The sequence below is a fragment of the Oryctolagus cuniculus genome, chromosome 6 (assembly GCF_051225735.1).
Source record: "Oryctolagus cuniculus isolate XC-2025 breed Fujian yellow rabbit chromosome 6, ASM5122573v1, whole genome shotgun sequence".
NCBI classification, from domain to species: domain Eukaryota; kingdom Metazoa; phylum Chordata; class Mammalia; order Lagomorpha; family Leporidae; genus Oryctolagus; species Oryctolagus cuniculus.
This window is the reverse complement of record NC_142872.1, coordinates 63,161,005-63,183,572: the sequence shown is the minus strand read 5'-3', so window position 1 is coordinate 63,183,572 and position 22,568 is coordinate 63,161,005. Positions and strand designations below refer to the sequence as shown.

General features: G+C 52.4%; 1 protein-coding gene across 8 annotated transcripts in view; it reads right to left on the bottom strand.

The window, feature by feature from the left end:
- Positions 1-6,601: 6,601 nt before the first annotated feature.
- SFXN1 (sideroflexin 1) overlaps positions 6,602-22,568 on the bottom strand; it is a 42,605-nt gene continuing 26,638 nt past the window's right edge. For 3 of the 8 annotated variants that reach the window (XM_089335082.1, XM_089335084.1, XM_089335085.1), the window contains 3 exons: positions 22,388-22,515; positions 18,728-18,777; positions 18,113-18,555 (listed from right to left, as the gene is read on the bottom strand). In XM_089335082.1, the coding sequence (XP_089191208.1) occupies positions 18,247-18,555; positions 18,728-18,777; positions 22,388-22,515 (487 nt within the window). In that variant the 3' untranslated portion in view covers positions 18,113-18,246. The other 5 variants (XM_051843627.3, XM_051843630.3, XR_011389441.2 and 2 more) reach the window with 4 other exon arrangements.

Genomic DNA, 22,568 nt, shown 5'->3' with positions numbered 1-22,568 from the left:
TGCAGGGAAATGAAAGGACTAGGGAAGGGAAGTCACGCGAATCAGGCGTTGATTGGAGACTCGGCTTCTCCCTTTTAATCTTCCCAAGACGTGGGTCACGTTTAATCACCCCACTGGCCAGATGCAGAAACCGAGGCTCAGAGAAGGTGACTGCTTTATCCCTAAACCAGAAATCCCAAGTGGAAGGTTTGACCATGGCTCCGCGAAACGCTTCCCAAGGAGCGCTAGCTTGCACGGGACGGGCACTGCGGTGTGTTCACGCCTCGGCCACCTGGAGGCACCTTTCTCGAGCGCCCTTGCCCCTGGCCTCCAGGTCTCTGCACGGACCCTGCCCAGGTGCCATCTCCTAATGTCCCCTCCCCAGCCCCTTCCCATCTCTGCACCCCTGCAGTCAGTGGCTGGGGCTCACTTTTGTTCTGTGTTCTGTAGCATCCCTCTCCCAGCAGGAGCCAGGCACCCCGTGCAGGATGGGATGCCCGCCCCCGGAAAGGATGCCTCCGTGCCTGCTCGTGGACGCCACGCAGCTTGCCCGCAGCTGCTGGACCGTGCGTGCACCGAGCTTCCTCTCCCCCCACCCCCACCGTGCCTGAGGTCGCCTGGGAAATCCGGCGACGCAGGTCTGCGGGCGGCAGTCGGCGGCCCGGCGCCACCTGCCGGCGGCTCCCCTTCGCGCCCGGCTGCAGCCGCGCCGATCTTGCAGGCAAGACTGCGCCCTGGCGTCGCCTCGTAGCGCGGCGGCTCTTGGACAAGGATCCTTTCCACGGCGGGGCTCAGGATCCCGGGACTTTTGGACGGGGGCGCTGAGCGTCGCCCCAGCCGCGCACAGCTTAGCCTGAGCTGGGATCACTGTGCAGTCCTGGAGAGAGCTGGAGACACGGGCCCTGCCTCAGCATCCTGGAATTAGTGGTTTTCTGACGGATTACAAAAAATTAAGATTACCTGTAAATCCGAGTCATCAGCTGTTAACTACTTTTATGGTGTATTTATGTATCCTTCCATATGAAGGTGTTTTTATATGTATCATTGCTTTATTACAAAACTGCGATTGTAATGCACATAGAATTTTAAAAAAAGATTTATGTATTTTGTTTGAAAGGCAGAGTTACGGAGAGAGAGATCTTCCATCTGCTGGTTCACTCCCCAAATGGCCACGATGCAGCATGGCTGGGCTGTGCCAGGCTGAAGCCAGGAGCTGGGAACCCGGGAGTCTCCTACGTGGGGGCGCAGGGGACCAAGGACTAGAGCCATCTTCCACTGCCTTTCTCAGGCACATTAGGAGGGAGCTGGACGGCAGTGGAGCAGCCAGGGGTGGAACAGGCGCTCGTGTGCGAGGACAGCTTTGCAGGCGGCGGTTCATCCTGCGGCACCACAATGCCAGCTCCCTGTTGCTCCCCCTCTTCGTGGAGGAACGACACAGGACCCTGCGCTGTTCTTTCGTCTGCTCGGCCCTCCCCGGGTTTGTTGCTGGTTCTTCCCGGGTTGGCTACTATCCCTTCCACCTCCGTGGAAGGGCAGTTCCCCCTGGCCGCATTCCCCACTTCCGCAGGGGAGCGGCACACCGCCGGCCGGCTTTCTCGGGGGCTGCACGGGTTCCCTTAGATGTTCCCCATAGATGTTCCCGGTGCATGCCGTCTCTCTCCTCCTTTATAGTCCTCCTCCGCCAATCCCAACTCGGCTGCCCACACGCCGAGTACGCTGCTCTCCTCCAATCAGGAACAAGTCCTACAATTTATTAGTTGAACTGGAGGCAGCTGTGCGGAAGCTGTTTACTTCTCTCCCAGCGCCATATTGTGGGAGAGCAGATGCATAGAATAAGTCTTAATTCAAGTAACTCAGTCTAGTCCGGATTGCTCCCCACAGCTCCCTAGAATTTTTTTTTTTCTGAAATAGCGCTTAATGTGCCCTGAGTCCAGAAGCAGAAGAAAATGCAGAGAATTAGAAAAGAATAAAGGGAAAACCATTAAAAAAAAACTCCTCACTCACTATCCAGAGATAGCTTTTCTCTTAGGGCAGTTTAGTTTATATTTGTAACTATCAAGCCATTCATATATATATTTATATAAATTATGTTTCATAAATATATATATATATATATATATTTATTGCAAGACTTGTAAACCTGAATTTAAAAAGCAGTTCCCCAAAGGAACAATTGATTCTACATCTGAGATTAGCCCTTGGTACTACAACTGGTGCTGTGTATCTATGGGTTCCACATCTGCAGCCTCAACCAACCGCGGACACAAAATGCTGCCATTAGGTGCGGTGATGGCATGTGTACAGACTTGTACAGACTTTCTTCCTTGCCTGTGTTCCCTAAGCAATACCACGTCACGCTGATTTCCATAGCATTTCCATTGTGTTTAGCATGCTAGAGTCCAGAGATGACGGACGCACGGGAGGATACGCACAGCGTACACGCATGCCACCCCGGTGGTTTATACAATGCACCGGCACTTCCACAGGATTTGGTATCCGCGGCACGGAGGCTGGTGTCTCGGAACCAATCCCCCATGGGTATCTAGGGACAACTGTGTTTTGGGTTTTTTCCTGCCTGGAAGCTCCACAACATCAGTTTATCTCAAAGGCAGAGTGACAGAGAGTGGAAGAGACACACAGAGATGTCTTCCATCCACTGGTTCACCCCCCAATAGCAAGGGCGGGGCCAGGACGAAGCCAGGAGTCCAGAACTCCATCCTGGTCTCCGACATGGGTGGCAGGGGCCCTACTATTTGGGCTGTCTTCACCTGCTTTCCCAGGCGCATCAGCAGGGAGCTGAATCAGAAGTGCATAATAGCAGGGAGTCCAACCAGGGCTCGGATATGGGATGTGGGTGTTGCGAGCTGCAGCTTAACCCACTGTGCAATGATGCCCATATACTCGCTTTAGATCCTATGTGATAATTCGCGATTGCAATGGCAATGTGATGGCTTTTACTCAAATTATGTATGTGTTCCTTCACTAGCTCTCACCCCGAATATTCTAGTGCATAAATAATAATGGTACATTCGCATGGGGAAATAGGATAAATTTTTTTTTGACAGGCAGAATGGACAGTGAGAGAGACAGAAAAAGGTCTTCCTTTTCCATTGGTTTACCCCGCAATGGCTGCTGCGGCCAGCGTGCTGCGGCCGGCGCACCGCGCTGATCCAAAGCCAGTAGCCAGGTGCTTCTCCTGGTCTCCCATGGGGTGCAGGGCCCAAGGACTTGGGCCATCCTCCACTGCCCTCCCGGGCCACAGCAAAGAGCTGGCCTGGAAGAGGAGCAACTGGGACAGAATCCAGGGCCCCGACTGGGACTAGAACCCGGTGTGCCGGAGCCACAGGCGGAAGATTAGCCTAGTGAGCCGCGGCGCTGGCCGAAATTGGATAATTTCATACTCATACACAATGACTGGTGATCCCACAACAGTAATTAGCATTTCAGTTTCCTTAAACATTTATCATTTGTGTTGGGAGCTTTGAAGTCCTTTCTCCTCGTTCTTCATAAAATACACAATAAACCATGGTAAACCATCGCCACTCCACTGTTCTGTAGAACATTACACCTCATTCCTCCTAACTGGATTTTGGAACTCATTAGCCAACCTTTCTCTTTGCATGGACTTCCGAAAGCCCCAAATAAGGTTTGCAACAAACGATTTCACTTCTTCAGCGGCGCTTCCCCTCATTTTAATGGAGACGATGTGCAGAGAAGCGCTTGGAGTGGTTACAAGAGAGCATGTTACATATGTGTGTACAAGGCTGGGCGATGCTGTGGCAGTCCCCGCTGTCTGCAGAAGCCCCGGGGAGGGTGGAGGACACCATCGTGGTCCTGCCATCGTGTGACAAGGGGCCGTTTGGCCTGCTAATGAAGGAACGTCTTAAAACACCGATGTTCCACATCAGAGCCCCTGATGATGGCTCCCGGCTCCAGCTCCGACTCCAACTTCCTGCTCATGCAGCCCCTGGGAGGCAGCGGTGCTGGCTCAGGTAGCCGAGTTCCTGTCATCCGTGTGGGAGGCCTTGATTAAATTCCTGGCTCCTGGTTTTGGCCAGGTCCAGCCCCAGCTGTGCACACACGAAGAATAAACCAGAGGATGGGTGCTTTCTCCCGGACTCTTTAACACGTGGGAATATTACGGATTTCTTGAGGGTAAATTAAGTCCCTGTGTATCTCCTGCTGCCTCCCTCTGCACCGGAAGCGTGGACAGTGCTGTGCTTCTTGCAAAAAGGGCTGGCTCTGGACCAGTGGCTTTACCCAGGTTGCTCACACCCACTCCCCATCCTGAATTCTCAGGGATAAAGTTCCTTTTCCAGCCCTCTTCCCAGAAAATCCCACGTTCCCTGTTCTTTCCACATCGCGGGGATGACATCTCCGTGACAACTGGACAGGATGCGAGGATGCTTTGCAGACTCCTGAAGCACTCGGGTGAACACAGGGCGCACACGGACCGTGGGCTGGTGCTGGAGACGCCAGCAGCGGCAACAGAAAATCGCTGTCCTCGGGAGCCTGATGGTACCGTGACACCTCCCACCCACCACCTCCCCCCCCCCCCACCCCCACACAGGTCAGCAGCGGCCCCTGGTGAAAGTTGACTTTGAGCTGACTCCACAAAGCTCAGGACCTTTCAAGCCCTGGTGTGCACGGGGGTCCCCTGGGGCTCTTGCTACCTGAGATCCCGTCTCAGTAAGTCCGGGCTGGCCCAAGATTTTGTGCCTCTAACAAGCTTGGATGCGGCTGGCCCACAGAGCACACCTTGACAACCCAGGGGTTAGGGGCTACCTTGTGTCATCACCACTTCCAATAGCATTCCAGCCACACGGAAGAACTAGCACCTTCTGTGGACAGGGCTGCAGGGCAGGGTCAGATGTGGACCCCCTGCACATCGGAAGCCCCAACTTGCTCACCTGCAGGTAGACGCCCTCCCGCCCACTGCCCCATTAGGACAAAACCCTAACTGCTAGACGTCTCGAAGAGATGCATTCACCTGGCCCTTGTCATCTGGTATTTTCAGCTCGGAGCTCCCCTCTGAGGAAGTCGCCAGGGTTCTGAAATCTTAACCACCACGCACCGGCATTCTGAATGCCTGTCCCGTGTCTCCAGAGCAAATAGCCAGCATCCACTGAATGTTTACTATGTACCAGGCAATATGCTATCCGCTGTACAGGGATTATAGTGCTTAATCTTTACAATTCTGCGAGGTAGACTCAATTATTTTCTGCAAACAATCCAAATGAACTAGAAAGCCTGAAGGTCACAGAGAATGTCATTAAACTGGAAGGGATATCCTTTGCCAGGAGGTACAGCAAAGACCAGACCTGATCTTCCCAAACCATGCTCTTGAATACATGTACATAACATCAGCAACAACGGAGTTAACGACAGCGAAATTGGTACAGGAAGATGAGCAAGGAAGTGACGACGCTCAGGCCTTTAGGAGTCTGTCCAAAGGCCCTTCTGTCTTCGCTGCTTTACTGTGGCAAACGCCAGCTCCATGTTAAGAGCTGAGACTATAGAAGCAAAATTACCACCAAGTGCGGTGACATTTGTCATTAGGGTCTCGAACAGAAACTCGCTTCTCTCCCTGCTCGTAATTAACGCTCCTGGAAGGACACAGTTACAGGGTAACAGGTACACCTCCAAGTGAGGCAGTTCTCCAGTATCCGCACGCAGGTTTTTTTCTTCAGTCCCGAGGACCTGTGGTCAATTGCATTTTGATTAAATATTGAGTGGAAGATTCCAGAAATAAACAATTCATAAAATTTAAATAATTTTGATCAGGGTATATCGGTAAACTGTTCCGTTTTATTAGCTATTATTGTTAACCTTCGGGTACATAACTTATACGTCAAAGTAAAGACTCACATAGGTCTAGAAGAAAATAGTATAATAGAGCTTGGTGCCACCATGGTTCTAGTCATCTACTGGGGGTCTTGAAACACATCCACTGAGGATATGGGGTTACAAATGAACCACAGTACTTAAGTTTATAGAAAATGTAATTAAAGGGTGTTTGTTTTCTGCAAAAAAATTTGAAATCTATGCATAGCTATTTTTAATGATTTATTTTTTGAAAGGCAGACACACACACACACACACACACAGAGAGAGAGAGAGAGAGAGAGAGAGAGAGGATATCATCCATCCACCGATTCATTTTCTAAATGGCTGGAACAGCCTGGGCTTGGCCAGGTCAAAGCCAGGAGCCAGGAACTTCTTCTGGGTCTCTCATGTGGGTGCAGGGGCCCAGGCACTAGGGCCTTCATCTTCTACTGCTTCCCCAGGTGCGTTAGCAGGGAGCTGGCTCGGAAGTGGAGCAGCTGGGACTCAAACCGGCACTCATATGGGATGCTGGCACTGCAGGCAAAGGCTTAACCTGCTATGTCCCAGTGCGGGCTCTTTTTTTTTTTTTTTTTTTTCTTAAAAACATTTTCCATGAACTTTTTGACTATCCCCAGCTCCAGAACGGAGAAGACTGATAGCCCAAGCCAAATGTACTTCCTACTGAAGGCGTGAGATAGGCGTGTCTTTTCATTAGTAGTTAGCAATGGCACCGAAGTCAGGCTGAGTGCAAGGCACCATTGGCTGAAATGTGCCAACATACAAATAAGAGAGAGAATTTATTTTCATTCCAAGTTTATTTAACATTTCATCCAGTTGAAATGAAATAACACATCGACTTCAACACTGGCAAGACGCTGGGCTAATACTGAAATCAAGACTGCCAGTGAGGAATTCCATCGTAATCCTTTGTATCACGTCACCAGGAGTAGCAATCACTATTTATCTTTGCCAGCTTATTGCACTTCGTGTGGCTTCTTATTTTGCCCCCTCCAGAAAAGCTAAATTTCTAAATGGTTAGAAGACTGCCAACCTTGCTTCTTTTGTTCTGTTTTCTTTTTTTTTTTTTATAAACAATGATTAAACTATACAGTTAATATTTCTATAGAAAAGCAGGAAGAGTCTGAAGCTTCAACAGACAATGTTTAAAAAGATACACCTGCACATAAGGTCCCTGCGCCTCTCGGGACTGTGTGTGGCCGCCTTTTCTTGGCGTCTGGTGCGTCCCCCTGTCCTCTGACCCATCATCATTCCACTTTCACTTAGGGTTCAGTGCAGAGTGAGTGGGGGCGAGGGCTCTGCTGCAGCTGGCGCTGTGGGCCAGGCCCCCAGGGACTGCACCCTGCACAGACCTGCAGCCCCGCCTTGGAGGTCAGCCTAGACCACCTGAGAGACATCCCCAGGGCATAGCGTCATGGGGAAGCCACTCCACACTGACAGACAGACCTGGGTGAGAAGACCCTGGGGTGGGGTGGGGTACAGCTTCAGATGTACTCATCCCTTCTGAGAAAAGAGGAAGCAGAGACACAAGGCACGCACGCTCTGTTTATGAGAGTTTCGCCTGGGCACACGGTCAAGGCTGAGCAGTTTCTAGCGATGCTTTTCACTTAGGGTCTCGGAATTACAGGGATCTCGGTGGAGACCGCCTCTCCTGGGATGTTGCACATCCACCCCTGGCGGCCCCATATCCGTTATTTGTGTGAGGTCACTGCCCATGCTGCCATGTGCTCCGTGGTTCCATTATTTCCGGGCGGGGCGGGGCGGGGCGTGATACACAGCATTCCTTTACTGACTCACACACAGCTTATCTCAGTATCTTTCTCAGAGTCACGTACCTAGGAGAAAAGATACACTGGCAGCTGCAACCGGGGTCTCACTTGAACAAAAAGAAAAAGAAAAAGAAAAGAAAAGAAAAAAACCCAGCAAGGCAGCATGAGCCCCGACCACAGAGCGCTGGTGTGAGCTGCACTTCAACGCTCGCATGGGTGCGATTCAGCTACTCAGCTGTCCCATGGGAATCTGACTAGGGAAGGAAACAGCAGCACAGTGAGATGAACAGCTTCCGAAGGACGCAGGACACTAGACAGAAGCCGGCCAGGGACATCCACCGACAGCACCCACGCACGCTCCGGTGCCAGCGCGGATGGCGGCTGACACCGGGGTGCAGCTGGCTTTCCCATCGATGGCATCATTTGCACAATGAACCCCCAGGCCTCATCATCTACCTAGGAGCCTGCCCACTCCCCACACTTGGAAGCCAACCGCCGTTGCTGTTTAAGGCCAAGTTTTCTCAGGTTAGCCTCAAGGCTTTTTTATCTTCCCAATTCAATGCTGAGATTCCCTGGACTGCAAACAGGAACGGGATGAACATTCGGTATTTTAGAGATTCCCTTTCCATGGATGGATCATCACTAAATATTTGCTGAGTCTATCCCAACCCCCTGCTCTATGCCTTGCAGTGCTGTTTCTGGGAGCCCTAGGTGAGGGCTGGGATATCATCTTTGAAAAACAATTTTGATAACAGCCACGGGAAGGTTATTCTGTAAATCATCACATGAGTCAAACAGAAGGGAGCCGACAGGTGCCGAGTTAGAAGTTTAGCAGCTTGATTCTAAGGGGCTAACGTGGACGTGTGCACCTGGGAGAACTCAGGTCGGACGGGGCTTTCCTCAGTGACGTGGCAGGAGCAGCCGTGGAGGCTTCTCTCCCCGACTTTACAACCCCTTGTTAAAGTACACACGCCGCAGGTCAGGATGCGCCTCCCGGATCTGGGCCTGCAGCTCCGCCTCCAGGCTTGTCACAGACATGGAACTGTGGAGAGGGAGAGAGAGGCAGGGTTACTGAGGGGCACAGGTGGGAGCCAGGGCGAGGCCAGGCAGCAGTGCGATGGATCTCAGTTACGTGTGCTGAACAGGGAACGGGTGCTGGCACACTACAGAGGCAGTGGGTGACGCTCTCGTCTGAAACTTCCCCAGACAGGAAAAACTGAAGACCTCTGTCTCTAGATGCCTATCGGCAGACGTGGGCGTGTTCAAGCACGCAGAGGCGAGTTCACGGGAGAGCAGCTTCCAGCATGCTGGTTGTATCTGCAGTCTCGGCTGCTCCACTTCCCATCCAGCTCCCTGCTAATGCACTTGGGAAAGCAGGAGAAGATGACCCCAGTGCTTGGGCTCCTGTACCGTGGTCTCGTGGGAGACCCGGAAAAACTGGCTCCTGGCTTTGGCCTGGCCCAGCCCTGGCTGTTGCAGCCATTTGGGGAGTGAAGGAGTGGTTAAAGATCTCTCTCTCCCCTTCTCTCTATTTCTGCCTTTCAAATAAATAAATAATCTTTAAAAAAAAAAAAGATTTGCACATGAAATGGCACAATAAGTTTATCTAAATGCTATAAATCCTCCCATATACATTATTTAAAAAATTGTTTTATTTATTTGAGAGGCAGACACACACGCACACACACACACACACACAGAGCAAGCACTTGCATCCACTGGTTCCCTCCCCAAATGGCTGCAATGCGCAGGCCAAAGCCAGGAGGCAGGAACTCGCTCCAGGTACCCCGAGTGGGCGGCAGGAACCTACTTACTTAAGCCATTACCACAACTTCCCAGGTTTCTGCGTTAGCAGGAGCTGGAGCCAGAGCCAGGAACTGAACCCAGGTACTCTGAATACAGGACAGGGTCATCTTACCCACCCCGCTGAATGCCTACCCGCCCCCCCCCCCACATACTTTATACCACCCGTGGAGTACTAATAACACAATGCTAAATTGACAGTTGTTACGCTGCCTTTGTACTGTATTGTTTAGAGAAGCATGTTCAATACAGTTCAATTTTTTTTTTCCTGAGCACTTTCAACCCTCAGTTAAATGCAAACGCTGTGGACATGGAGGGCCGTCTGGAATGAAGGCCACGATGTCTGAGAGTGCACTTGGCACCATGTACACACACTTTAAACCACGGGCCGCCTGCTGGGGAACCCAATGGCTCTTCAGTGGAGGCCGGGCACACAGTGATGACTGGTCTGCTTTAGAGATGAGGCGGCGCCTCTGCATGGGGATTCCAGAAGGTTCTGAAGGGCCTGTCCTCTCAAGGCCTCTGTAGGCACCAAGCTGAGGAAGGAATCCCTGCTGATGAGATCTGAATCTCCATGCGAGAGCAGTGGGCCCAGGCCGGAGTGGAGGGTGCAGAACTCCACCAGGGAGAGGGGCCTGCTCTGGGAGTTCTAGCACAGCGCGCCTGGTCTAAAGGCCTAGGACGCGACCCAGCCTACGTCTGGGCCCTGCTGGACCCTGAAGGGCGGGTACTCCAGAGGCAAGCAGCCCAGAAACACCGAAACCAACATAAACCAAGCACCTGAGCTAAGCACTTGCAGTCGCTGAACGCCCAGCTGGAACGTCCATGCCAACACGCCCGTGTTACAGGTGTGCACGGCAGCACAAAGAACACAAGTGGCTTTTTCCAAAAGCAAGCCTGCAGCAGAGTTAACCAGGCTCTTACAAAAGAATAAAGTATTTCCAACTGTGACAGTGGTGGGGGGGGAAAGAGCTGGGCACCCAGAGTTGGGAAGTGGGACGGATGTGGGCGGGACTTCCGTCTCCATATCGCCGTCTTAGAGACGCTGGCTTTGTGATCTTCGAAGTCTGAGCTTCCCTACCAGTGGCCCAGAACCACAGCCCTGGAGGAGCCCTCTGCTGGATTCCAGGGCTGAGACTCACCACCCTTCTACAGAGCGAAACACGTACCTCTTCTGGGGAAACAGGGCGCAGCACAGGGGCGTCGCAAACACCAAGCTGAAAAACAAGCAGAGACAAATCTGACCGTTTTGAAGTGGCTGACGTTTCATCTTTTTCTATTTTACGTTTATAACAACCCCCTGTTTTCGTTTAAAGTGTTATATTGCCTTATCAAAATAGGTCCTTAGTTTGTGTTAATTATATTTCCTAGCATTGCCAAAATAGTGAAAAAAATAAACAAATAAAAAAAGATAGTGAGCTTAAGAAACAATCATGGGGCCAGCGCTGTGGCGTAGCGGGTAAAGACACCGCCTGCAGCGCTGGCATCACTTGTGGGCGCCAGTTAAAGTCCTGGCTGCTTCACTTCCGATCCAGCTCTCTGCTATGGCCTGGGAAAGCAGTGGAAGATGGCCCAAGTCCTTGGGCCCCTGCACCCCTGTGGGAGACCTGGAGGAAGCTCCTGGCTCCTGGCCTCAGGTCGGCACAGCTCCAGCCATTGTGGCAAATTGGGGAGTGAATCAGCATATGGAAGACCTCTCTCTCTCTCTGCCTCTCCTTCTCTTTCTGTGTAACTCTGATTTTCAAATAAATAAGTAAATCTTAAAAAAAAATCACCCAAATAGCCCCAAAGTAAGTTTCTCTAAAGACAGTTTATTTTATCTAATTATTAGGACCTATGGGTGCTAGGTGGTCTGGCATGGTCCCATATTTTCCACCCATCATTTATATTTAGCTTTGAAAAAGAAATTCCTCGTATCAAGTAATTTCTACTCACCAAAAGCCGACTAATCCAACCTGAATAGGCGCGCTCATCCACGGGAACCTCTGTGTTGAGAAAGAAAGGGCTCTGAATGCTTTACACCGGCTCTTGGACCATTCCTTCCGCAGCTTTCTGGAAGGCACCTCTCCACATTACAAGGGCAGGTGCAACGGGTTAGTAACATGTCAGGGTGACACTGCAGCAAGTGTGTTAGTCCTGGCTCCCCAGAGCCGCTCTGCTTGGTCAATGAACACACATGCAGAGACCCCATGCAGCTTCTATTTTTTCCCCTTGCACACCTGAGTGCCATACGTGTGCTGCGTGGCTAGGGACAAGGAGTCTTCAGCAGGGTCACAGGAAATGCACGTTAGGAAAACAACTGCGTGGATTTCCACATTTTTGTGCCCCCAAATAAACACCTTTGATTTCCAATCCCCATGGACTTTGTGAAATCCCCTTGTATGGAGAGGTGAGAAATGGCTTCCATTTAATTATGATTTCTCTCCCGCTAGAGCCCGGCCACAGCCTGTAGACCAGTGGACCGGTATGCACGTCTCCGCAGGCTTTGAATTCCTTGTTACAGCACAAGAAGTGCACCCCGACAGCTTCCTAAACATGTGCAGAGGAAGAGTTGCCCAGTGACGTTCAGGACGCACCTGACCCAGTGCTTGGAGTACAGCAGAAACCCAACACTTGCCTCGCAGCTTTGGCTTTCTTGGTTGGAGTTGCTGTCAGCATGGCTAAAACTATTTCTCCCATAAAACATTTTTGCTACTCATTTTTTTTTAAATGGAAAGCAATGAGTTGGTTGGTCTTTGAGGATAAATGCTGTTAGATTTTTAGCTTTACAAAAGGAGTGGGATCGAAATACACACTATAAAGAACAATCAGACGGTTAGGTAAATAAGGCCACAGAAAGGGCGGCAACCGGCTTGCGGGGGTGGGGGTGGTGGGGATGAGCTCAGAGCTAAGGCAAGTTAGAGACGGCGTGCACGAGTGGCGTACCCTGGTCCCCAAGGAGACTCCTCTGGCACAGAGGTACCTCAGGAGGGCCGACAGAAAGAGAAAGGCATGGACTAGAGAGGAGTGCAGAAACGCTGTCAAGAGGATGATCCACGCGGTGAGTTCTCAAAAAAACAGAGAGAACAGCAGAGTCGTATGTTGCTAAGACAGACACATGTGCTGAGAACTCTGCCGGCTGGCCATGCTGTCATGGGGAGCACAGCGTGCACTTACGCAGGCTGGTACATCACGCAGTGACGCTAACAGGGCTGCTGTCACATACGTGGCCTGTCACCGACCGTGATGCTGAGTCTACCTGACTGCTGTCTGCAGGCCTCCTGGCTCCGTGTGACGCAGGATCTTCCTAAGGACACGGGAACTACCTGTCCTAGCACTTTCAGGATGGGTGACACCTGCACGGGGCCAGGGGATGGGAAGGCAAGCTAAGTGCTGAATGAGATCCTGTACTCGGAGGACCCCGAGCCTGGGAGAGCAGCCTCCAAGTTTCAAATAAGACTCTGGTCTGCAACAGACTGGCTACCCTGTCCTACACACAGCACTTCAGAGAGGCTCACACCCAAACAAAGTGCGCACTGCGGGCCCCGCGGAGGGTCTTCATGGAAAGGGTCCTTGGAATGATGGGAATCCTGGGGAACTCTAACTTACCTTGCAAAACATGATCTGATGTCATTGCTTTTCCTGCCTCCTTTATGCCTACCTCTCTAATAGAACAGTCTGGGACCACATCAGCATGCTGAGGAGGGCTGGTCTCTCACTAGATAGACGCAAGTCCTCAAGGCAGAGACATGCCTTACCTAACAGAACCATGCCAACAAAAGGCACATTGGGGCTGGGCGTTGTGGTGCAGTAGGTTAAGCTGCCACCATCTTGGAGTGCCGGTTCAAGTCCCAGCTACTCCAATTTCAAACTAGTTTCCTGCTATTGTGCCTAGGAGGGCAGTGGAGGATGGCCTAAGTAGTGGGGTTTCTGCCACCCAGGTGGGACACCCAGCAGGGTACATAGGGTTCTGGCTCCCCCATATCCTCACCGACACTTGTTATGATCAGTCTTTCTAATTCTAGTCATTGCAATAGGTGTTCAGGGGTTGTTTGTGGAGTTTTAATTTGAATTTCCCTGATGACTAAAAATACTGAACATCTTACGTGCTTATCCTATCTTAATCTCTGCATTTCTGCAGAAGTCTCTCTTCAAACCTTTTGCCCCATGATTTTATTAACAAGGTTGTTTCTTTGTTTCTAAAAAATGTATTTGAGGAGAGAGATCCTATCTATCCATTGGTTTGCTCCCCAGATGTCTACGACAGCTAGGGCTGGGGCGAGGCCAGGAGCCAGGAACTGAATACAGGTCTCCCCCATTTCTGGATGGCAGAAATCCATCCCCGCTGCCTCCCAGGGTCTGCACTAGCAGGAAGCTGGAGTCAGGAGCTGGCGCCAGGCACTGAACCCACGTACTCTGAGAGTGGACACAGGTGTCTCAACCACCCCAGGGTTCTTTTGTTGGATGAGTGTTGAGAGCTCTTTGTATTTTCCAAATATAGTCCTTTGGGAGGTACACGCTTTGCAAAAATTTCCTCCCACTCTGCGCCTTGTCTTTCACTCTCTTTATAGCTTTTGAAGACACAGAACTGAACATTTTTGTCAAAGTTCACTTCGTCGGTTTTCCCTTTAAGAACCGTGCTTGAGGCTGTCGGAGGAACCCGTGCCTGGCCCTGGCGTTCCACTACGTTTTCTTCTAGCAGCTTCACACCTGCAGACTTTAACACCCAGGTTGTCTGAGCCACTGCAAGTTCATTTCACTGAGCTTCTGGAGAACATGGGCCCGGGGCTGCTCCTCTCCGGGGGCTGTCCAAGGACTTGAACTTAACAGGAGAACTACTACAGGACCCAGACCGTACAAATGGAATTCCCGGTAAAAGTGCCTGCAAGAATGACCCAAGCTTAGAGAGACCACAGCAGCTGCTGTTCAAGAGAACTGTGCAAGGAAGCGCTCAAGAGAAAGAGTGAACCTCAGAGTTAGCAGCAAAAATTCCCATGAGTCACCGGCTCACAGCCGATGCCTTTTCCAGCGCAGTACTTGGGAAGAGATAAGGTATGGGGGTGGGGGTGGGGGTGGGGGGATGATGAGTCACGCCAAACACTCTCCCAGCATTGCTGTTCAAAAATGCCAAGACTGTTCAATTAGTGTCGTGCTGGCAGGAGTCTGGTCGTTTCCAGGGTAGAAGCCTAGCTAAGTGCACCCTGGCACACTTGGCTGAGTGAGACAGCGTGGCCTGCAGGGGGTGCTCTGAGCTGCTGTGGGAGTGGTCTCCTAAGAGGGGCATGGAAGAGCCTGCTTTTCCAAAAAGGATGCTGGTGCTGGTGCTGTGGCGCAGCAGGTAAAGCTGCTGCCTGCAGTGCCGGCATCCCATATGGGCGCAGGTTCAAGTCCCAGCTGCTCCACTTCTGATCCAGCTCTCTGCTGTGGCCTGGGAAACAGTAGAAGATGGCCCAAGTCCTTGGGTTCCTGCGCCTGCGTGGGAGACCCAGAAGAGGCTCCTGGCTCCGGATTGGCGCAGCTTTAGCCATTGCAGCCAGCTGGGGAGTAAACCAGCAGATGAAAGACCTTTATCTCTCTCTGCCTCTCCTCTCTCTGTGTAATGCTTTCAAGTAAATAAATCTTAAAAAAAAAAAAAAAGAGGATGCCAACGTGCTTGGAACACAGGAAAGGAAAGGAGGGTGACAGAATCAGACATCCATGTGTACCTGTGTCAGTGACATGCACACTGCCCATCACACCCCACAGTCCTCTTGCCAGTGGCGGAGAGCAACGCGGTAGCAGCCTTGGACTTGGAGGGCAGGTGTGCACGGGCGCCTTGACGGTCGCTGGCTGTTCTTGTCTCAAAGCAGCAGCTTCCATTGTGGCCCGAGAGACGCAGCTACAACCAGAGCCTCTGCACCTAAGGAACTGCCTGGACTCACGGACAGCTACTGTGACCACCTCAGCGGCCCCTTCGGTGCGGGGGCCTGCCCAGGCAAAGGGCTTCAGTGGGGCCAAACAGCCAGGCGGGACACTTCCAAATTAAGGAGAGTATGGCACCAAGCAAAGCTGAAAGATGAGGGCGAGAATGCTCAAACAAGATACAGGTTGATCCCACTGCCATATAAAAGCCTGGAACATTGTAGCCGGGGTGGACAAAGATGGGGCTAGCTACTTCCATCCTGGGCCAGCCGTTTCATGTGAGAAAACACCAGAGCACAGCGGTGGCAATTTCCGTCTGTTAACAGCCAAATGCACCACGCCTGACTGTGCACCACGCCTGACTGTAGGTCGTGCCCAGGGTTTGTCACTGAGAGGTTACAGCAACTGCAGCAGCACTTCCAACACCGCGGCCCCAGGAGTCCAAAGAGCCGGGACTCACTGCATTGTGTGTGTCCCCAGCGGCCTCCCTTTTCAGTATCAACAGAGGCTGAAATGCAGGTTCACAGAACTTCTGGAAGCCTGCGGCAGGATCAGGACGCGGATTTGCTGCTGGAGGGTGTCCAGGGTCCACAGGCTGCAGCCAGACTCCACTAAGTAACGTCTCTCTGGCAGCACCAACTGGCAAGATTCCGAGACTCCAGACTGAGCCCAGCTCCTGCTACCTGGGGAGCGTGGCATCTGGGAGACCCTGAAGGTGACCTCTGAACCACACTCCCAGACGGCTGCTAATTCCTGCCGGTGACGCCTTGCTGTTCTGGCTGAATGATGAGTGAGCCACTCTCACGACTCCTTCCTTGCGAAGAAGCTTTTGCGTGTGTGTGCATCTGCCGAACTGAGGAGGTGAGAATGTCCAAGCCTTGCATCCACCTGGAAATCTGGGCTTGCTCCTGAAGCCTGCTTTGGCTTCAAGTTCAGTAGGCGGGGCCGTTTGCTTTATCAAGTAGGGTTCTCAGTTCTCTGTTGTTTCCGACGTGGTCAGCGCTTAAGAATCAGCAACCAGGCGAGTTAGAAGGTGTTCGGGTGAACGCGTACATCACTGGAAATCCTACAGACCTTGTCCCTTGCAAGGTCAAGAGCAGAGAGGGGCCAGTGCTGTGGTGCAGTGGGTTAACCTCCTGACCTGCAGTGCCGGCATTCCACATGGGTGCCGGTTCGAGTCCCAGCTGCTCCACTTCCAATCCAGCTCTCTGCTATGGCCTGGGAAAGCAGCAGAAGATGGCCCAAGTCCTTGGGCCCCTGCATCTGCATGAGACCCAGAGAAACCTCCTGGCTCCTGGCTTTGGATCGGCACAGCTCCGGCCGTTGTGGCCAATTGGGGAGTGAACCATCGGATGGAAGGCCTCTCTCTCTCTCTACCTCTCCTTCTCTATGTGTAACTCTGATTTTCAAATAAATAAATAAATCTTAAAAAAAAAAAAAAAGCCAGAGAGAAGCACACAGGATAGGGGTTCAGTGATGGAGCTATCAGACGGGCCCTTACCACTCCCCTGTTAGGGAGGGAAATGCTAAATTCATTTTATGGGTTTTTCTCCCTCGAAGCTCAAATGACTTCAGGTAACTCGAGCAGGGATGGAGAGAGGAAGGTGTTAAAGCTGATGAAGTCCAGGCGGTAGTAGGACACAGTTGCTGCTCCCCCCAGCCCCCACCCCCGGTGGCTTTACAGTTGCTCTTCCCTGAACTCGGCACCAGACAGGGACTGCAACAGAACAGCTTCATCTGAACGAGAACTTGTGGAAGTAGTAAAAAATGCCAGCTTAGGCCACAATTACTTACAGCCCCGCCTCCCCGTAGTCCTCTCTCCCCCTTATCCTCAGGAGACACGCTCCAAGACTCAAGACTCCCAGGGACTCAGAGACTATAGCTGGTGCTGAAACCTATTAATGCTGTGTTTTCTCCTAAACACAACATAACCATGATAGTTCCATTTATAAATCAGGCACAGGAAGAATCAGGGACAATACATTATAATGAATAGAACAACTATAACCACACACTGTAGTAACACTGCCAGCCTCACTATGCACTCTGGGGCCAGTATCAAGTAGAACAAGGGTCACTGGAACACAGCACTGGGATGGCAGGAAAGTTGCACTCATGAGCGACAAGCTTACTGAGTGACTACCGGGAGGGCAGCATCCGCAGGGTGGGCCTGCTGGACAGGGCGGGAGGAGGTGAGATCTTATCACACTGCTCAGAGTGTGGCACGATGCACAGTGGACCGACTGCTTATTCCCGGAATATCCCACTTAGTATTTCTGGATGGCAGGTGTCTGTAAGTAACTAACAGCACAGCAGGCAAACCCGCTGAAAAAGGCGACACAGTCTTCCTGCTTCTGCAGGTGTGACTGCTTGTGTTTCTGTCTAACCCGTGACAAGGCTGGCAGAAGCCTGCAAAGGAGACAGAGGGGGCCTCAGAGGGCTTCGGAAGGCGCAGCACCCTGGGGCAGCACAGGGCCCTGTGGGTTTGCTCTGAGGGACCGCGATGCCCTGGCGCCCAGCTGCACAGGGCACCCGGGCCTGGAGGACGGCTCCATGGGGCAGCTCCAGAAACTGCAGCCCGGAGGGCACGATTCCTCCCCTTCTCCAGAGTGTCTAAGCCACTACTGAGTCTTCACAGCACGCTGCCTCAGCCTGCTTTTCCAAGAGGGTAAGTGCACAGATGGCACTCACACAGGGCTCACTTCATACTGACCCTGGGAGTCTGCAGGGGCCCGTTGGGACAGGCTCAGTCCCTTTTTGTGCTGCTACCGTGGGAAACCCGAGACTGGGCACTCTGTGAAGAAAACAGCTTCGCTGGGGGCTCATGGTGCTGGAGGCCGAGAAATCCAAGAGCACCCAAGGTGCCCACTCAGCTCCGGCAGGGGCTCCGCAGTGACACACCACAGGGCGGCAGGCGTGGGCTGGGGAGTGGGCTGCTCTGTGACAACCTGGGCTCTCAGAACTCACTAACTCACCTCCACGGCTCTAAGGCAGCTGCGCAGGATGAGCATAAAGGTCCCCTCCTCCCGCCCGGCCCCGCCACCACTCCTCGGGCAGCTTTCACACAGGGGTTTTCACAGGGAACACCCACAGCCCAGGTGCGGGGCTGTGAAGACACCTGCAAGGTACGCAGGGCTCGAGGGGTCACCAACCTCCACCAGGAAGTGTCTGCTCTGGGAACCGTGTCCTTGAGGTCACCGCTTCTAGGACCCCAAACAGTGCAACCCAAGGGAGCGGCCAGGACAAATCCGGATGCACGAGCACTCCATGGCAGCAGTGTCTGAGATTAGAAATCAAGCGTTCCTGAAAATGCCTGTTTACGGGCATCACTGCTCAGGCGAGGATGACCTTCAAGTTCAAGTGCAGCGTTTCCGTGGGACACTATTCTGTGGAGCTTGAAGTCTCAGAGAGGGGGAAAGGAGTGAAGATAGCGACGTGAGAACTGGGCTTACCTTCAGGAAGGCTTTCTTCTCCAGGGCGTTCATGATGAACGGAGGGATGGCTGCAAGGAGACACACAGCCACTTAGGCCTCCCGTCAGCGTCTTATTTCCAGCTCACGTCTTTTAACCCCCTCGACGGCTGACCAAAATCTGACGTCACCCTTCGAAGGGCCCAGTAAAAAACCATGTGTAGTGATTGTGGAAATTATTCAATTCCAACTAATTAAGTTAAAGACTGTACCCAGTCTCTAGATTTTCGAAAACCACCGCTAATGCCCTCTGCCAGCCAGCAAGTTCTGTAGTCATGAAGGGAACCTCATCTTTAACTTCGAGTAGGCCACTGTACACACACCGGGAGCTCCCCTCTCTGCCTTAGTAGAAGCAGTGCAAACTCACGCGTGGAGAGCGGGGCACGGCACCTTGCTTCCCTGGGAGCAAGTGCACCCGCTAGCTGTGTGGCCCAGAAGGCCCGACCTGACTTCTGGGAGCCGTGCTTCTCTGTTTTCCGCGTCTACAGAAAGGAGGCAGCTACTCAACTGGATCGGGCGCGGGCAGAACGGCGGGCAGGGAGCCAGCAGCGCCGGCTGGGCTACTCGTGCACTTCCTCGGGCAGAAGCGCCCTGTTGGCTGCTCAATGCCAACTGCCCCTCCAGATCTCACTGCCACACAAAGAGTGCCTTTTCCTCTGGGGACCAAAGAGCATGTAAAATAGACGAGCGACTAGGAATTCCAGGAATCGGGCTGGCTGGGCTCCAGGAGAAGTGAGGCGTTTCGTACCAAGAAGGAGCAAAAGCAAGAGTTGAGGCAGAGGCTGCAGCTGCAACCTTGACCGCAGCCAAATCCAGACTCCAGGGCTTGGTGAGCTGCACCCCAGCTCCTCCACCATGGATGAGTCCGCTGGTCCTGAACCCTGGGCACCCTGCCCCCATCTCAGGCCTAGGGCTTCCCACGAGGCTGGAGAGGTGGCCTTTAGTTAACACCGGTCACCGGGACTTTGCTCAGGGAGCCGGACTGTGAATGCACTGTGCCCTGATGTCCTTGGGGGACTGGCTCCGGGACCCCCACAGACACCCAGATCCACGACGTCCGATCCCTCCCACAAATGGAATAGTGTATGCATCAGACGCAGGCACATCCTCTTGCAGACTTCAACTCAGGAGTGGGAAACCCTTCTCCTGCCAGGGCCCATCTGGATATTTGCAACATCACTGTGGGCCGTACAAAAATCATCAGCTTACAAATTAGCCTGCTCTACTTTCCCAGTTTTGAGTTTGCCTGTGGTTCCCTCGGCAGGACCAGACCAGATGATTCTGTGGGCTTGACACAGCCCGGGGCCAGATGCTCCCCACCCCGCCATCGCCTCTTGATGACTCACAATATGTAATACATTGTAAGTGCCATGTGAATCAGAGGGGACTTTAAGAACGTTTGTGGGAGGGGCCGGCGCTCTGGTGTAGTGGGTAAGGCCACCCCCTGCAGTCCCAGCATCCCAAATGGGCGCTGGTTCAAGTCCCGCTTGCTCCACTTCTGTTCCAGCTCTCTGATATGGCCTGGGAAAGCAGTAAAAGATGACCCAAGTCCTTGAGCCCCTGCACCCGTGTGGGAGACCTGGAAGAAGCTCCTGGCTCCTGGCTTTGGATCAGCCTAGCTCCAGCCATTGCGGCCAGTTCAGGAGTGAACCAGAGGATGGAAGACCTCTCTCTCACTCTCTCCGCCTCTCTGTAACTCTGCCTTTCAAATAAGTAAATAAATCTTAAAAAAAAAAAAAAAAAAGCTTGTAGGTATGGAGAAAGATTATTTTGGTGCAACTGTTTTGGAAGCTATGTAATTTTTTTATAATATGTATTTCTGTGAACTTTTTGAAGACCTTTCATATGTAACTGATTTCAAAAAAATTTTTAAAGCAAAATAAATATATCTTTTAATTCTATGTTCTGAAGTACCCCTGTAGTGGTTGTGCAGTATTGGTTAGGGATTCATGACAAGGAAAAAGGCCGTCTGTACTTACACATGCAACCTGCTTTTTCCAAATGTCATCAATCCTCCATCGCTTGAATCTGACTCTAGAATGTTCCTCAAAGTTTGCCTTCCTAAACTTTTCTTCAACTTTTGCTGGTTCCGCCTCCGTGCCTGCTAACGAGCACCTAGCAGTAAAAGGCATCTGAAGGTGGTGAGACAGGTTAGTGGGAAAGCCCGAGAGCAGCTGGTCCGGGTGCTTCCCCGGGGGCTCTGCTTCAGCAGCCCAGCGCCGCCTGGGCCGATGGTGGACTCGCACACATGCTGCCAGCTTCCTGCACAGAGCTCTGCACTTCTCAGGCCCTTGTCCAGGCCTGGCCTGAAGCTGGTTCTACCCAGCCTTGCAGTGGCCCGGGACCCCCAGAGGAACTACAGATGATGAAGATTCTCTGCTTTGGGCCACACTGACTCCAGTGCTGAAAACCGAGCTGCTTCTTGGCACCTGTCTTATTCACAGCTGGTCTAATGATTCTGTGTCCCAGGGGTTTCCAACGGACAGAAATGAATCCTCAGTAGATTGTTTCTCTGCGTGGACTTTTGGAGGTGTTTTTTTCAAGACTGACAAAGATCAGATTCCTTCCCTTCAGATTGGGATCACGTCCAGCGCACTGCCCTGGTCCTACCTGCTGCTGCCCCCCGCCTGCAGTGCAGAGATGGCCTCCCCCACCGCCTCGCCTGCATCCGGGCTCTGCCTAAGATAGATAGATAGCTCCATTACGCATACTTCCATGCGAGCATTCCCCAATTCCCCAAATCCAAAAGACTTCCGGTGGCAAAGACTCCGGGTAAGGCACACTCAACCTGGACGAGGGATTTTTCTTTCTTTTCTTCTTCCTCTATTGGAAAGTAATTTCCACTAAAGGGAGTGGATTTTTTTTTTTTTTTTTTTTAATTTTTTGACAGGCAGAGTAGACAGTAAGAGAGAGAGAGACAGAGAGAAAGGTCTTCCTTTTGCCATTGGTTCACCCTCCAATGGCCGCCGCGCTGCGGCCGGTGCACTGCACTGATCTGAAGCCAGGAGCCAGGTGCTTCTCCTCGTCTCCCATGCGGGTGCAGGGCCCAAGGACTTGGGCCATCCTCCACTGCACTCCTGGGCCACAACAGAGAGCTGGCCTGGAAGAGGAGCAGCCAGGACAGAATCTGGTGCCCCGACCGGGACTAGAACCCGGTGTGCCAGCGCCGCAAGGCGGAGGATTAGCCTACTGAGCTGCGGCGCCAGCAGATTTGTTTTTTAAAGATGTATTTGTTTAATTATTTGAAAGGTAGAGTGATCCATAGAGAGAGAGATAGAGAGCGAAAGTGCTATCTTCCAACCACTGGTTCATTCCACAAATGACTGCAATGGCCAAACTTGGACCAGGCTGAAGCCAGGATCCCAGATACCCATCCAGGTCTCCATGTGAGTGGCAGGGGCCCGAGCCCTTGGGCCATCAACCACTGCCATCCCAGGTCCATGGGTCGGGAACTGGACAGGAAGCAGAGCAGCCAGGACTCGAACCAGTGCTCAGACATGGATGCTGGTGTTGTGTGCGGTGGCTTACCCCACTGTGCCACAACTCTGGCCCCTCCAGGGAGTGACTTCTTGTGCCCACGGACACGCGGGAGCCTCTTTGTGCTATGTGTACAGACTGAATGAACGACCAAGTCCTACTCACCCATGCCGGGGGCCGCCATGAGGATCCGGGAGATGACAACTTGGGCGATGGCTTGCTGTGCGGCGTTTGCCGACTCACCCAAGCGCTTCCCATTTGCGTCGGTCACGGGAATGCCCACTCTGAGCTCCCTGCAGGGCAAAACACACTCAGGAAAGTTGGCCCACGCCTTCGTGGCATGCCC